This window comes from Nuphar pumila, chromosome 7 (assembly GCF_984573655.1).
Source record: "Nuphar pumila chromosome 7, dmNupPumi1.hap1.1, whole genome shotgun sequence".
NCBI lineage: Eukaryota > Viridiplantae > Streptophyta > Magnoliopsida > Nymphaeales > Nymphaeaceae > Nuphar > Nuphar pumila.
The window spans coordinates 43,081,581-43,099,628 of NC_143255.1; the positions used below are offsets into that span (position 1 = coordinate 43,081,581).

An 18,048-nucleotide genomic window follows, 5' to 3' on the forward strand; every position below is an offset into this window, starting at 1 on the left:
CTAGACCTTAGTAGAACAAAAGAGCAAGAAACCTTAAGGATTTATATATATGAACCTTCAAGGTAGTAAAGAAGAACTCCCCTGGAGATAGCTGCAAGAACCGAACTCCTTGTGAACTAACAGGAGCTTCAAGAAGCATTATCAATTCTTTAGAAAATGCAAAGCATCCTAAAATAGCTGCCCCAACTGCCAAAACTGAAACAAATATTCTTTCACGTAGTTCTTCCAAGTGATCAAAAATACTTATTTCTTTGTCATCAGGAAGAAGCTCTTTGCTAGGATAGAGCCAATTGTACATGGAACTCTCTCCATACTCCTGCTCCTTACTTTGTGGAATTTCTTCTTGCACTGCACCTGTCATATCCAACTCCACCAACATAATTATTAAAAACTCAAATAAGCAAATAGAAATATTCCTTTAAAAAAGCCAGGACCAAGTACCTAAAAGATTAAAAGGCTCCTAAAATTTGGAAGGTGAAAATACATCTCGGACAATTGTATAAAAGTAATCCAAGTATCCCATCATGTTGACACTGAACAGAATTATGATGACACTGTAAATGAATTGATGCCTTCTGATAGTCACTGAAATTGTTATTCACATTGCAGATGAAACCTTAGAAACAAAGGTGGTATGATTTATGCAAGACTCAAGATAGACCATGTAATTTCTACATAACAAGAATTGAGGACCAGAAAAGTGCATGCACAGCCTTATTTTAAATCTCTGGATATCCACTCCACTAAAAATACCAAAAAGAGAAGTGATTAAAACTTGAGGAAAGTTTTATTATCAAAATCATACCACAAAGGAATTACTATAAGAATGATACCGATCAGTACATTTGACACGCTAGAATAGTTCAGATTTTGCCAGAAAATATGCATTACAGTCAATGCAAGAATGAAATAAGAAGCCTTCATCATATTAGCACTAAACTATAATATTCGAGGAGCATCTCAGCCGGCCGAATGGAAGGAAAGATGTTCTTTGCGTAAAAGGCTTCTAATTACGTACCAATTCCCACACTCATTCATGTTGTTCTTCTTCATATTGTTCATTCACAGGTCCGTGTTCACTACGTTAGATGGGTGGTCCGGTCGCCGATCAGATCTCTGAGATTGACCAGCTGGGTTGGTTTGGCTCCCCGGGAAATCAACCTCAAAACAAGATAGGAATCCCCTTGAGTGGAACCTAGCCTTGCCAGGCCACACCACTGATTGGTTTCATTCTCCCAAGAGGCTCAAACAGCTAGCCCTCCCCCACCTGCCTCTGCCATCAATCTCCCTCTTTTCCCTTATATTCAATCATCACCAACTTTTGCCTAGTGGGCAGATTATTCAGTGACAGAAAAATAGATAGAATTGTCCTTGTACTACTGAAAAGGAGCAAATTTCTTTAGGCATCACATCTACATAATTTCCCTTTTGCCTCTAGGAAGGAGCAAATTGCTTTAGGCATCATATCTAAAATTTGATTCTGTTTTAAGGTCCAAGATGTTGCCACTTGCTAATAAAGCATGGGAATCAACCACAAAAATGCAACCTGTACCTTAAGATTCAAACTGACATATGGAGCCACTTGGTGATCCAGTTATGCAGCAAATAGATAGGTGAAAGACTAAGCTAAATGACTAGTTCCCTGACCACTTAGTGGTCGTGATACAGAGAGTCAAGTTTTTTTTTCATTACATGATTTAACATATTCCATAAACATCACCTAATCTGCTCTTCTTGGCAATTTTGGTTATTGAACTATACTTTTTATCAGCTCGACAGGGGCCAATTATTCCAATCATTTTTTGACACTTATAAGGTAAAAGACAAAAAAAATAAAAATATATATATAAAACTAGGCCTCAATAGAATTCAAAGCAAAGTAGTCATGCAATGGCAGTTGCATGGTTTTGATAGCTGCATGCAGATTTTGGGGGTTTTCTACCTTATGCCACAATAATCAATTGAAACAACAAGATGTATATATTCCCACATAAAATCAGTTGATTATCATGAAAGATAAGAAAGAGAACCTTCAAATGCATTTTCTCCAACCGTAAATTTGCTTCCTGACTTCCTCATTAAGTAACATACAGTCAATCAGTCTTTAGATGTTTCCTTCCAAACTCATGTTGTATCCTTTTGAACGTCCAAAATTTAGGGACTGCTAGTGTTACTATTTGGTAAAGCCACTTTAGGCATTATATACCCATTTTATAATCTAAGGCTTTAATTGACATGTCTTAAATTGAATTTACCAGTTTCAAAGGCTCTTAACTAGAAGACAAAACCTTGATTTAGAACGCATGATAAATACAAAATTTGGCTTCACATGACAATGATATTGCCTTTCTAATCTTAGAGGTGGCAATTGTTAAAATGTATTGTGTGTGTGTGTGTGTATATATATATATATATATATATTAGTGTATGTAAACTGCAATACCCGTCAGGGCTATTTCAGTCATTTTGGTTTGTAATAGGTGTCAGTCCACTAGGGACTGATGACTTGTTTTTTACTTTCTTTTTATTTTTTTTTTTATTATTTTATTTTTTATCGACTGTTGTGAAAGGCTGGTCCACCTAGCTGTTGGACCAGCCCCTTGAGCATGGGAGTGCCTATTTAAAGGCACTCCCTCCCTTGTATTGTTTTATGCTTGTTACTAAGCATCTTTGAATAAAGCTATATTTTTTACTTGTGTTCTTGCTCGCTTTTGAGCGATTGTATGTTAGCCCTTAGTGGCACTTTGTATTTGGCCCATTAGAGGCTTTTGTACTTGTGTATGTGCACCTTTGTAGTCACTTTGTGACATTGTATTTGTGCACTTGTTTCATTACATGGTATCCAAGCCTTCGGTGCACTTAGGTGAAAGCTTGTACGCAAAGAGGAGGATCGCGAGATTGGTGAAGCATTGGTTCGTTGCCTCAGGAAGCACGCCATCAAACTTCTTCAACACTTTTTTCTTGCTTTATTTTCCTTCTTTCTTCTCTTTTTTTTTTCCTCCACTACGGCCGATAAAGAAATTGTAATGGTTGTTCTCATCAAATTTGATGGGAAAAGCTACATGTGGGCCGCAGCGGTGAAAAGAATTCTCATGGGTAAAGATTTGTAGCATTTTGTTGATGGATCCACATTGGAACCACAATCAATTCTCACAAAATTGGTTGTTGAAACCGATGGTGAGTCCAAAGAAGAAAGCCTTGAGGGGATTGAAAGAGAAAAGGCTATGCTTGATTATAAAAAGGCCTATAAAGAGTGGAAAGTAGGTCATGTCAAGATTTTTTTCCTTTTTATGAGTAATATGTATGAGGAGCCTCGATAAGGCTTGAGAATATGTTAGACAAATATATACCCAAAAAGATGTGGCACACAAATGGGATCTCAAAGACAAGATACATAATTGCAAACAAGGTGATAAACCATGAAGAAATACTATAGTACCTTCAAAAGACTTTGGGATCAATTGGCTAAACTTGAGCCCATATGGGAAACTCCAAATGATGCTCAAGAATAAAATAAATAAAAGCATGAGGAACAATTATTCCAATTTTTTAGAGGACTTAGACCCGAATTTGAACAAGTTCGGGTCAATATTATTCATAGGAAAAAACCACTTCCCTTGCATGAAGTCTTGGCTCAAGTATGCATGGAGGAGACATGACTAAAATCTATGTCTGAATCTAAGGAGACAACAACAACAACAAACAACAACAACAACAACGCCTTCATCCCAAAACAATTGGGGTCGGCGATATGAACCAAAAAAGAAAATCATTCTGGGTCTTCCACATGAATCCTTCTCCTCCAATCATTTCTATCCAATGCCATGTCCTCGGTGAGGTTCAAAGCATTCATATCCTTTCCTATCATCTCCATCCAAGTCTTCTTAGGCCTACCCCGACTTCTTTTAACTAATATATTTTCTCATTTCTCCATTCTTCAAACTGGAGCATCATTAGGCCTTCGACGAATATGTCCAAACCACCGTAAACGATTCTCTCTCATCTTATTTTCAATGGATGCAACACCTACCTTCTTACGTATCTCCTCGTTTCGAATCTTGTCTTTTATTATATTTTCACACATCCATCTAAGCATACGCATCTCAGCTACACTCATTTTTTGAATATGATGTCTCTTGGCAGCCCAACATTCCGTACCATATAGTAAAGCGGGCCTAATTGTCGTCCTATAAAACTTTCTCTTCAACCGCAATGGCATAAAGCTAAATTTACATTTTTAACATTATAACAATTTTTTTTTTAAAGAAGAAGACAATTCATGTAGCAAGGGTTTCTTTCTCTATGTCCTTCCCCTATCTGCTTCCCAGACTGAAGATCCTGCACAAAACAATCTTTAGATGAGGAGACACTACACCCATGGTCAGTAATTTGTGAAACAGAAAAAATATTTAAATTTAGTTTTGGGACAAGTCTAACTTTTGGAATAGAGAATTTCAAAATACTTTCAAAATTTGTTGGTTGTCTCAAGACCGGGTGCTAGTACAAATGTTTATAATTCACTCCATTTTTTAAAGCCTTCTAATGGGAAGCCTAGATATGATGACAACAAAAAAAGAACTATATTAACTTGTCATAATTATGGAGAATCGAGATATATTAGGCCATTGTGTCTCAAGTTCAAAGGAAAGGAAGACAAAAAAGTGACAACCATAGGAGAGTCTCACGAAGAAAAAAGTTGAACCAATAAAAATTCAAAATCTATTAGAACCATGTTCTCTCAAATCATGGAGGCCCTTCATCCACTAATCAAAAACTTCTCTTTTTCCGGTGCCGCGATTGTAATGAGACAAGGTACAATGGAACAATAGGGAAACAAACACAATGCCAACAAAGGGCTTTAATAAACTCACTTAAAGTTGGTCACTAATGGACCAAATACAATCTCAAAAGAGATAAAAATACCAAACAGCACAAGAGGCATACAAGCCTATAAGATGGGAAAAACTCTAGAGAAAACCCTCAAATGCTTCTAAAAGCATTGAAGAATAACAAGGGAGTGAGGCTCTATTTATAGAGCCTCACTCCAACACATGGGAGGCAGTCCAGCTCTTTGGTCTGCCTTCCAACAGTCATTATTATGACTGTTGGGTGGCAGTCCAACGTCTAGTTGGACTGCTGCCCAACAGTCATATTTTGTTTGTTGTGCACAACAGTCATATTTTTGACTGTTGTGCCTAAGCTGTATGGTAGTTTATTTATTATAATGTTAAATTACATTTCAGTCCCTAGTGGATTGTACTATATGATAAAAGACAAAAATACCCTTATCGAGTATTTGGATACAATTTTATTTTTAACACTCCTCCTCAAACTTATGGGGAAATCACTGAAAGTTTGCTAAGAAGATACAAAATTGAGGTAGTGGAAGAGCTTTGGTGAAGAAGTCTACAATCTAAAATTCGGACTGGACATATGGCAATGTAATGGTCCCCTTCAAATATTCTTCGCGAACATAGTGGCAATCCATCTCAATGTGTTTTGTTCGCTCGTGAAATGTGTGATTGTTGGCTATATAGATGGCACTTTTATTATCACATCATAGCTTTGAAGGTTCTGAGACATCAACACCCATATCGGAAAGTAGTGCTCTCATCCACACAACTTCAGTGATTGTGGTAGCCATTGCCCTGTACTCAGCTTCCGTAGAGGATAAAGATACTTTCTGTTGTTTTTTGCATCGCCAAGAAATGAGATAATCACCTAAAAACACACAAAAGCCAATAGTTGAGTGATGGTTATTGGGATCTCCTCCCCAGTCAGAATCAGTGTAAGAAATAAGACTTAAAGATGAGGAAGAGGATAAGAATAGTCCTTTAGATATAGTTTTCTTGATATATCGAACTATTCTTAATACTGCACTCATGTGGACGGTTGTGGGCGCATGTTGAAATTGACTTGCAGAATGTACGACATGCGCAATATTTGGCCTTGTAATGGACAGGTACATCAACGATCCAATAAGTTGTCGATAAAGGGTTGGATCATCTAATAATACTCCATCTTCAGCTCGCATTTTCGCATTTATTACTTCAGAAGTATCAGCATATTTTGTGTTCGTGATTCCTAAACGCTTAACAATATCAGCTGCAAACTTGATTTGAGATAAAATATATCCTCTGTTAAATTATGTAATCAAACTTGTAATTTCGTATATATATTTTATATATATAAGGTAATACATATACATATATATAATATATGTATATGTATTTACCAATTATATATATAAAATATATATAGTCATAGTAAGGGTAGTTTAGGAATTTTACACATATTCTTTTTCGAGAATATGTTTTTTGTATTTTCTTTTTTTCTTTTTCTTTTTCTTTATTTATTTTTTGCATTTAATGCATTGTACATGCATTGGGAGGGGCCCAACCCACTAGTCGTTGGACCCCTCCAACGGTCACATTTGTGACCGTTGGAGGGGCTCCAACGACTATGTGGAGCCCCTCCCAAGGCCTCCTCCAAAACCCTATATATATGGGCAGCTCCTCTTGTATTTTGGTAAGGGATTTGGGATTATAGCCCAACCTCTTTAGTGTTTATGAAACTTATGGGTGCAAGTGCACATTTGTGATTCGGTGTGTTGTGCTTGTTGTGCACAAGTGTTCTTGGGTGTGTATGTTCACACATTTATTCTTAAGGTTGTTGCGTTATCAACTAAAGTATCTTGTTGAAGATACTTTTACATGGTATCAGAGCCTCGTTGAAGAAGAAGAATTGCGACTCGCCTTCTTTTGCATTCCTCGGGAAACGTGCCTTCAAGTTTTTTGAAATCAAAGAGGATCATCTTCTTCGAGCAATATTTTAGGAGCCTCTTTTGTCAAGAAAGACGCAAAAAGTAATTAAGGTACATACTATCTCTTGCATTCTTTCCTCTCTAATGGGCGAAAAAGATTCCCATTTCTCTCTTGGGTTTAAGCTTAATGGCTCAAACTATCATGTTTGGGCCGGTAATATGGAAGCCCATATTAAAGGAAAGGGGCTTTGGGGTTACGTTCATGGATCCATACCGGAACCGGAACCCAAAATTACCATTGTTGAAGGAGGGGATATTAAGATCCTTGAAGGGGATGAAAGACAAAAGGCCCTTGAAGAGTATTCTAAGAAACATGATGATTGGGAAATGAAGAACTTCAAGATCTTATCTTGGATTTTCTCATCCGTTGAGACCAAGATAAATGCCAACATCATCAAATTTAAAAGGGCTTCTGAAGCTTGGGTATATCTTGAGAAAATGTACACCTCAAGAGATCTATCCCACAAGTACTTTCTCCAAAAGAGGGCTTTGACTCTCCAACAAAATGACATGACCATTCGGGAGTACTTTGCCGAATTATCCTCTATTTGGGACGAGCTCGCAATCCTTGAACCTAAATGGAGTGGTGAGGCAATCGAATTAAGGCACAAACAACTTGAAGAAGACCGGTTCTTCAATTTTTTAAATGGCCTTAGACCCGAATTTGAACAAGTTCGGTCCTCTCTTCTCTCCGCCTTCACATCCCCCTCACTCGAAGATGTTATCACCAAGCTAAGTGGTGAAGAAACCCGTATGGGAATTGGCAAAAATAATCCTAGCATTCTTGTTACTTCCTCTACTCAAGAAGATGGTGAAATGGCTAATGCCGTGTCAAGATCGGGAAATAACATGAGGACCTATAGACCTCCTCATTTCAAGAATCAAGGTCAAGGAGGAAATGATCAGTATGGCAAAAGAGACTATAGCAAAGTAACTTGCTATCATTGTAAAGAACCCGGACATATCAAACCCTTGTGTCCTAAATGGAAGAAATTGATTGCAACGGCTATGGCATCTCAAGTTGAAGAACGACCCTCTTTATCAAGTGAGTCTCTTTCTCTTCAACAAATCGTGGAAGCCCTACAACCTCTTCTCAAGGGAGGTACTTCCGGAGCCGCTATGTCATCCTCTTCCCCGGGTAAGACATCTTGGCTTTTAGATTCTGGGGCATCCTTTCACATGACCCCTAGTTATTGCACTCTTTCAAATTTTTCTAAAAATGCTTTTCCATCCTTTGTATCAACCGCGGACGGTACATCTCTTGAGATTAAAGGAATAGGTAATTTTGAAAAACAAGACTTCTTTGTTCCAAAAATTCGTTTTATCCCAAACCTTAACCTAAATCTTCTTTCTGTTTCCCAACTCTCGGACCATGGTTGCGATATAAAATTTTCTTCTAATAAATGTTGGATACAGGATCGCCAGTCCGGGAGATTGATTGGGAAAGGCTCTAGAAGAGGAGACCTCTACTACGTAGATTTTCTTCAAGTTCCCAAGAGTCAATTTTGCAACGTCGTCCAAAACAAAGACATTCATGTATGGCATAAGAGATTGGGTCATCCCAATATTGTTAAAATCTCGTATTTGCCTTTTGTTAAACATCTTTGTAAAAGTGACTTTTTGTGTAATGAATGCATTCTTGGGAAAATGAAATGTTTGCCTTTTCCTCAAAGATCCATGTTTACGACAAAACCATTTGAAATTGTCCATTCCGATGTATGGGGACCGGCTCCGGTAATGTCAAAAGGAGGTTTTTCATATTATGTGATCTTTGTGGATGACTATACTAGGTTTTGTTGGATCTATTTCCTTAAACATAAACATGAAGTTTTTTCAACCTTTAAAAGTTTTCACATGATGATTTCAAATCAATTCAATGGATGTTTAAAAATCTTTAGGTCTGACTCTGGAGGAGAATACCTCTCAAATGAATTTAAGAGTTATCTTGAAAATTTTGGAATTCTTCACCAAAAATCATGTCCGAAAACCCCTCAACAAAATGGGTTAGCCGAACGAAAGCACAGGCACATCATTGAAACAACTAGGACTTTGCTCATTTCTCAAAACATTCCAAAAAATCTTTGGGCTGAGGCAGCCCTTACCTCTGTCTATCTCATAAACCGACTTCCATCGAAAAATTTAAACAAAATTTCTCCCTTTGAAAAACTGTATGATAAGGAACCTGATTATAGCAGGTTAAGGGTCTTTGGGTGTAAGTGTTTTGTTCTTACTGATAAGAATGACAAACTTTCTCCAAAAGCCATTCCTTGTGCCTTTCTTGGCTATTCTGAAACCCAAAAGGGGTTTCGTTGTTATGATATCAAAAGTGATAAATTGTATGTTTCCAGAAACGTGAGTTTTTTGGAAAATGTTAGTGGATTTGAACGTTGTGACCCCCATAATGAAAATATGGATTATTCTTTTTTATTTGATTTATTGAATAAGGACGATGATACTAGTGATAATGAGTCAGATCAAAGTAACCCAAATGAACTTGAAACCGAGGAAAACATCTCCTTGTCTCCTTCGTCACATCAACCTATTGAATTACCTAGAGACCCTATCACCTACTCTCATAGAGATCAAAACAACTTTAGGAGTGCTCTTGACAAATATAATGATGCCAGTCCCAGTGCCTCTCAGAATGAAGTGATCCCTCGTAGAACTGAGAGAAGTAGAAGGCCTCCTTCTAGGTTCATTTCCTATGACTCTTTCTCACCAAGATATAGAGTCTGCCTTAGTGCCATCCACTCTTATATAGAACCTAGAAATTTTGAAGAAGCACGTAAATGCCCTGAATGGATTAATGCCATGGACAATGAACTTGAGGCTCTGAGAAGAGCCAATTCCAAAATCTTCCTAAAGGCAAGAAAACAATAGGGTGCAGATGGGTTTTCAAAGTGAAAACTAAAAGTGATGGATCCCTTGAAAGGTATAAAGCTCGCTTGGTTGCAAAAGGATATAGTCAAGAATATGGTATTGACTATGGAGAAACTTTTGCTCCTGTAGCTCGTATGGTCACTGTTCGATGTCTTATAACCGTTGCCTCTATCAACAAATGGAACATCTATCAAATGGATGTGAAAAATGCCTTTTTAAATGGCGATTTAAGCGAAGAAGTCTACATGGATGCTCCTCCTGAAATGGAGTATCCTAAAGGAAAAGTGTTTCGTCTTCGGAAAGCACTTTATGGTTTAAAACAAGCTCCCAAGGCTTGGTATGATAGATTTAACTCTGTTATGATTGAGAATGGTTTTTCCTCTTGTTTTACTGACACTGCTCTATTTGTTAGAAAATCCAATGCAGGGATTGTAATTTTACTTCTGTATGTTGATGACATGCTCATCACTGGGAGTGATTCTAACGGGGTTAAAAGTATAAAATCTATCTTAAAAGATAAATTTGAAATGTTTGACTTGGGTTCTTTAACTTATTTTTTGGGAATTGAAGTGGCATACTCTCTTAGAGGATATTTCTTATCTCAAACTAAGCTTGCTTCTGAGATCATTGACAGGTCAGGTATTACAGATAAGAAGCTGTGTGAAACTCCTGCGGTAGTAGGAGCAAAGATGAAAATTGATGATGGAGTTCCCCTGTTGGATCCTACACCCTACAGACAGCTTGTAGGATCTCTGATGTATCTGAGTATTACCAGACCAGATATATCCCATGCAGTCCATACTGCAAGTCAGTTTCAGCATGCGCCTACATCCGTTCACATGAGTGTCATCTTACGGGTCGTAAGATACATAAAGGGTACTCTAAATAAGGGAGTTTTTCTGTCATCTTCCTCTGACTTAAAATTGATTGCTTATACTGACTCAGATTGGGGAGGTGACCCAAATAACCGTCACTCCACCACTGGTTTTTGTGTGTTCTTAGGAGACTCACTAATTTCGTGGAGATGCAAGAAGCAACAAAAGGTGTCGCTCTCCTCAACTGAAGCTGAATATCGTGCCATGGCCACTACTACCATGGAGATTGTTTGGATTCACCAACTGCTAGAAGACATGGGGATCAAAATTGAAGGACCCACCAAACTATGCTGCGACAACAAAAGTGCAATCTACATTGCAAAGAACCACACCTTTCATGAGCGGACTAAACACATCGAAATGGACTGTCACTATGTTCGTGAAGCATATCTCCGAGGAGTTATCGATCTTCCTTATGTCACGTCCGAATATCAGTTGGCAGATTTCTTTAATAAAGCCTTGTGCGCTCCGCGGTTCAACTTCCTTCTTGGCAAACTATCGGTCATCTTGCCCTAAGTTTGAGGGGGGGTGTTAAATTATGTAATCAAACTTGTAATTTCGTATATATATTTTATATATATAAGGTAATACATATACATATATATAATATATGTATATGTATTTACCAATTATATATATAAAATATATATAGTCATAGTAAGGGTAGTTTAGGAATTTTACACATATTCTTTTTCGAGAATATGTTTGTTGTATTTTCTTTTTTTCTTTTTCTTTTTCTTTTTCTTTTTCTTTATTTATTTTTTGCATTTAATGCATTGTACATGCATTGGGAGGGGCCCAACCCACTAGTCGTTGGACCCCTCCAACGGTCACATTTGTGACCGTTGGAGGGGCTCCAACGACTATGTGGAGCCCCTCCCAAGGCCTCCTCCAAAGCCCTATATATATGGGCAGCTCCTCTTGTATTTTGGTAAGGGATTTGGGATTATAGCCCAACCTCTTTAGTGTTTATGAAACTTATGGGTGCAAGTGCACATTTATGATTCGGTGTGTTGTGCTTGTTGTGCACAAGTGTTCTTGGGTGTGTATGTTCACACATTTATTCTTAAGGTTGTTGCGTTATCAACTAAAGTATCTTGTTGAAGATACTTTTACATCCTCTTGGTGAGTAGGCTACTTCAATTCCTAAAAAGTATCTCAAAAAACCAAGATCAGTCATATCAAAAGATTTTTTAAGCAAAATTTTAATATCTTCAATTTTCTTTTGATCATTCCCTGTGATGATCATATCATCAACATACAAAAGAAGAATGATTAATGAGGTACATGTAGATCTCACAAAAAGAGCAGTGTCAGTGTAACAAGATTTAAATCTAAGTTTTAATATCGTACCACTGAACCGATCATACCATGCTTTAGGGGCTTGTTTAAGCTCGTATAGGGCTTTTTGAAGACGAAGGATCATGCCTTTTTCAATAGATAGACCAGGGGGAGGATCCATATATACTTCTTCATTTAAGTTTTCGCTCAAAAATGCATTTTTAACATCTAACTGATATATCGGCCATTTTCGAATGGATGCTATAGCAACTAGAGTTCTAACTGTAGTCATACGAGCTACTGGGGCAAAGGTTTCTTCATAATCTATACCATATTCTTGAGAATATCCTTTTGCAACAAGTCTTGCTTTATATCTCTCAAGAGACCCGTCACTTTTTGTTTTAATTTTAAACACCCATCTACACCCTATTGTCTTCTTTCCGATAGGAAGAGGTTGAATTGCCCAAGTGTGAGCCTTGTGTAATGCATCTAATTCAATTTTCATGGCTTCAACCCATTCGTTTATATGATTCTCAGCGATCTCTACATCATCATCTCCCGGTAAGGTTTCGTGGCTTTTGGACTTTTGAGTCTTATTTCATATGACTCTACATTCCTCTTTACTTTCTGAATGTTGCACTAATTCAACACAAAACAATGTTTTAAACGTCGATGGATTCTCTCTTAGCATTGAAAATTTTGAAAGTATTTCAAAATTCTCTATTCCAAAAGTTAGACTTGTCCCAAAACTAAATTTAAATATTTTTTCTGTTTCACAAATTACTGACCATGGGTGTAGTGTCTCCTCATCTAAAGAGTGCTTTGTGCAGGATCTTCAGTCTGGAAAGCAGATAGGGGAAGGACATAGAGAAGGAAACCCTTGCTACATGAATTGTCTTCTTCTTTAAAAAAAAAATTGTTATAATGTTAAAAATGTAAATTTAGCTTTATGCCATTGCGGTTGAAGGGAAAGTTTTATAGGACGACAATTAGGCCCGCTTTACTATATGGTACGGAATGTTGGGCTGCCAAGAGACATCATATTCAAAAAACATGTAGCTGAGATGTGTATGCTTAGATGGATGTGTGGATATACAATAAAAGATAAGATTCGAAACGAGGAGATACGTAAGAAGGTAGGCATTGCATCTATTGAAAATACGATGAGAGAGAATTGTTTACGGTGGTTTGGACATATTCGGCGAAGGCCTAATGATGCTCCAGTTAGAAGGATGGAGAAATGGGAAAATATATTAGTTAAAAGAGGTCGGGGTAGGCCTAAGAAGACTTGGATGGAGATGATAGGAAAGGATATGAATGCTTTGAACCTCATCAAAGACATGGCATTGGATAGAAATGATTGGAGGAGAAGGATTCATGTGGAAGACCCAGAATGATTTTCTTTTTTGATTCATATCGCCGACCCCAATTGTTTTTGGATGAAGGCGTAGTTGTTGTTGTTGTTGTTGTTGTTGTTGTTGTATGGCATCAAAGATTGGGGCATCCTAGTTTGTCAAAATTATCTCATGTACCCCATTTAAGCAAATTTTGTAATGAAAATTTTTATTGTGAGGATTGTATTGTTGGCAACATGAAGGCGCTTTCCTTTTCAAAAAGAACATTATTTTCTTTTAAACCATTTGAATTAGTACACTCGGATGTATGAGGACCTTCGCCTATTTTATCTAAAGGTTTTTTCTCTTATTATGTAATATTTGTTGATGACTATAGAAGATACTCATGGATATACTTAGGCAAAAAAAAATAAGGTTTTTGAGAACTATAAAAAATACTATAACTTTATCAAAAATCAAACTGAGACCAAAATTTTTATATTCCACTACGACTCTGGGGGAGAATTTATGTCAAATGATTTTAAAACCTATTTTGAAAATAATAGAATTATTCATCAAAGATCATGTGCCTATACTCAACAAAACGGATTAGCTAAGAGAAAACATAAGCACATAATTGAAACTGAACCCTTCTAATTGTGAAATATGTTTCAAAACAATTTTGGGTTGAAGCATGTTTGACGGCTGTATATCTCATCAACCGACTTTCGTCATCTAAGCTTCAAAAGCTCTCTCCTTATGAAAAACTTTTTAAAATTTCTCCTGATTGTCTTAGATTAAGACCTTTTCGACGCAACTATATATATCCAGGAATGCTCATTTTTCGGAAAATGAAAGTGTTTCAAAATGTGCCTGAGAAAGACTCTGAGTATTCCTTTTTGTTTGAATTATTGCCTCAAAGTAAGGGTGATTCTTCGTATGAGAATGATCAAGATAGAGTCTCAATCGAATCGGGATGGTGAAAACCTTAAAACTGGAAAACCTAGCATAATTCAATATAGAAGACGGGACAATCATAGTCAACCAAATGCCATAGAAAGGTACTCTACCTTAGAAAATCAACAAACCAAAGGAATCAGAAGATCAAATAGGACTTCTAGACCCCCTGATAGATTTGTCTCATATGAATCCGTTTCACCACAATATAGGGCTTGTCTAGCTATAATTTTGGCCTATTTTGAACTTACCACGTATAAACAAGCAAACGAATATCCTGAATGGGTAAAAGCTATGAATGAATAATTAAGAGCACTCGAAAAATTCATGACTTGAGAAGTATTTGATTTGTCTAAGGGTAAGAAAACTATAGGTTGTAGATGAGTATATAAAGTCAAAACTAAGAGTGATGTAACCCTAGAAAGAAATAAGGTCAAGTTAGTTGTCAAAGGGCATACACAAGAATACGGGATAGACTACGCTGAGACATTTGCACCAGTAGCTAGGATGACGAATATAAAAAATACATTTTTAAATGAAGATTTAAAAGAAGAAGTTTATATGGATTCACCTCATGGATATTAAGTCCCCTCTGGTAAGGTACTTCAATTGAAAAAAGCTCTTTATGGTTTGAAACATGCACCCAAAGCCTGGGTATGATCGCTTTAGTTTTGTTACGCTAAAGCTTAGTTTCAAATCTTGTTATATTGATATTGTTATGTTTATTAAGAAATCTGATGTAGGGATTGTTATACTTCTCCTTTATGTTGACGATATGTGTTAAAATCAGGATAATCAGAAGTGTCATAGGAAATGGGAAAGCGCATTTCAAAAGCACGAAACGTGGCACTTCCGAAATGTGCTAGGAAGCGCCCAAAAAAATTGGGAAACTCACTACCCCTTCTTTTTTCATTTTTTTTGTGTTTTCATTTTTATTTTTATTTATTCTTCCTTTTCGCTTTCAGTTTGTTTCCGAAACGATTCTCGGTTTGTTTCTAAGTCGTCCTGTGCTTTCCACTTCCTAAAATTTTGGAAGTGCCTCGCTTCCCGCTTTCGCTTCTTGAATCACTTCCAGCTCCCACTTCTCCGACTGTCAACTCGGATTAAAATACATTGTGTGTGTGTATATATATATTAGGGGTATTTTAGTCATTTTATATATTGTAATAAATACAGTCCAATAGGGACTGTATAATCTTTTTAGTTTTTTAATTTTTTTTCTTTTTTAATGTAAAACAGTTTGTGAATGTTGGGAAGCAGTCCAACTAGTTGTTGGACTGCTCCCAACGGTCATATTTCTGACCGTTGGAGGCAATCCAATGATTGTGGGACTGCCTCCCTTCACTCCCATTTTGACTGATGTATTGCTCTATAAATAGAGCCAAATAGCCTATATATATCAGTTAAATGTTAAGAATGTTTTCTTAAATAAAAATTTAAATAAAGAAGTTTACATTGATCCTCCCCTTGGTCTGACTATTGAAAATGGTATGGTTCTTCGTCTTCGAAAGACTTTATATGCGCTTAAACAAGCTATTAAAGCATGGTATGATCGGTTTAATAGGACTATGATAAACTTTGGGTTTAAATCTTCTTATACTAACACTGTTCTTTTTGTAAGATTTACAGGTACTTCGTTTATCATTCTACTCTTATATGTTGATGATATGATCATCATTGAAAATGATCAGAAAAAAATTAAATATCTATTAATAGACCAAATATTGCGTATGCAGTGCATACTACAAGTCAGTTTCAGCATGTGTCTACGTCAGTTCACATAAGTGTCGTGTTAAGAATAGTTTGATACATCAAGAAAACTATATCTAAAGAGTTATTCGTATCATCTTCATCATCTTTGAATCTTATTACTTATACTGATTCTACTTAGGGAGGAGATCCCAATAACCGACACTCAAATACAGGTTTTTGTGTGTTTATAGGTGATTCCCTTATTTCTTGGAGATACAAAAAGCAGTAGAAAGTGTCTTTATCTTCCACGAAAGTTGAATATAGGGTGATGGCTACAACAACAACCGAGGTCATGTAGATAAGATCCTTACTTTCAGACATGGGTGTTGATGTTTCAGAACCTTTAAAGTTATGATGCGATAACAAAAGTGTCATATATATAGCCAGCAATCACACATTTCATGAATGAACAAAACATATCAAGATGGATTGTCACTATGTTCGAGAAGAATACTTGAAAGGGACGATTACTTTACCTTATGTTCTGTTCGAATTTCAGATTGCGGACTTCTTCACCAAAGCTCTTTCTCTATTACGATTTATATTTCTTCTTAACAAACTTTTGGTGATTCCACCGTAAGTTTAAGGGAGAGTGTTAAAATACATTGTATATATATTTATACGATATATGTATATTAAGGGTATTTTAGTCATTTTATGGGGGTATTTTAGTCATTTCATGTATTGTAATAAATACAGTCCAATAAGGAGTATATAATCTTTTTAGATTTCTAATTTTCTTTTCTTTTTTAATGTAAAACAGTTTGTCACTGTTGGGAAGCAGTCCAACTAGTCATTGGACTACTCCTAATAGTCATATTTCAGACCGTTGGAGGCAGTCCAACGACTGTTGGATTGCCTTCCTTCACTCCCTTTTTGACTGATGTATTGTTCTATAAATAGAGCCCTTTTGTAAGAGTTTAAAAATGTTTTTCTAAGCATACTTGAGATATAAAATCATTATTTTTTACATTGTGTTGTGAAGTTTGTGTTTTGTATATCTCCTTTGTGAGATTGTAATTGGTCTATTAAAGACCATATTGTGATTCATGCATTTGTGTAGCCCTTTGTTGGCATTGTGATTGTGCATATCTTGTTTCATTTCAATATGGTCATTACAAGTGAAGACAAACAGGGAGTAAAGTATATTAAATGTATCCTTAAAAAATATTTTGAAATGATTGATCTTGGATTTCTTAAATTTTTTCTTGGAATTGAGGTTGCTTACTCCACTATAGGATACTTGCTTTCTCAAACCAAGTTTGTTAATGGTATTATTGACAGGTAAGATAATACTGATGAAAAAATGGTAGACACACCTGAAGTTATTAATGCCAAAATGAAAATTGATGATGAGATACCCCTAGATGATCCTACTCCATATTGTTAAATGATTGGTGCCCTGACTTATTTAAATATTATTAAACTTGATATTGCGCATGCAATTCATACTGCTAGCTAATTCCAATATTCTTTTACCACAGTTCACATAAGGGTTGTAATGAGAATTGTTAGATATTTACAAACCTCTACTTCTAGAGGTTTTTTGTTATCCTCATCTTCTTCTATTGAGTTGATTGTTTATTCTGACTCAGATTGGGGAGGAGATTCAAATGATTGATGCTCAACTATTGGTTTTTATGTTTTTATATGTGATTCTCTAGTGTGGTGGAAGTGCAAAAAAGCAACATAAAGTATTTTTATCATCCACTGAAGCCAAGTATCGTGCAATGGCTACGACAACATCAAAGATCATTTGGTTGCGAAGATTACTTGAAGACATGAGCATTCATCCCCAGACACCTTCTAGACTGTGTTGTGATAATAAGAGTGCAATATATATAGCTGACTGTCAAAATATACATGTAATCAATATATTTATATATATATATATATATATAAATATATTCACCCATACCCGATAAGGGGTATTTCTGTAAAATCGCCCAATAGGGGCAGTATAGTCTTTTTCCTTTTTTTTACTTTTTCTTTTCTTTTTCCTTTTTCTCCTTTTTCTTTATTTTTTCTTTTTCTTTTTTGTGCATTAAATGCACCTTCATTGGGGGCCCAACGACACCTTGTTGGGTCTCCCAATGGTGCCTTTTCTCTCCTTTCTCTAAACCCTCTCTCACTCCTCTCTTGCCTA

The 18,048-nt window shown here is 36.3% G+C and overlaps 1 protein-coding gene across 1 annotated transcript in view; it reads right to left on the bottom strand.

The window, feature by feature from the left end:
* LOC149832087 (sec-independent protein translocase protein TATC, chloroplastic-like) overlaps nucleotides 1-18,048 on the bottom strand; it is a 52,738-nt gene that overhangs the window by 17,118 nt on the left and 17,572 nt on the right. The window contains exon 2 of the mRNA XM_090014319.1: nucleotides 56-354. Within this exon, the coding sequence (XP_089870445.1) occupies nucleotides 56-354 (299 nt within the window). The remainder of the gene's footprint in view (nucleotides 1-55; nucleotides 355-18,048) is intronic.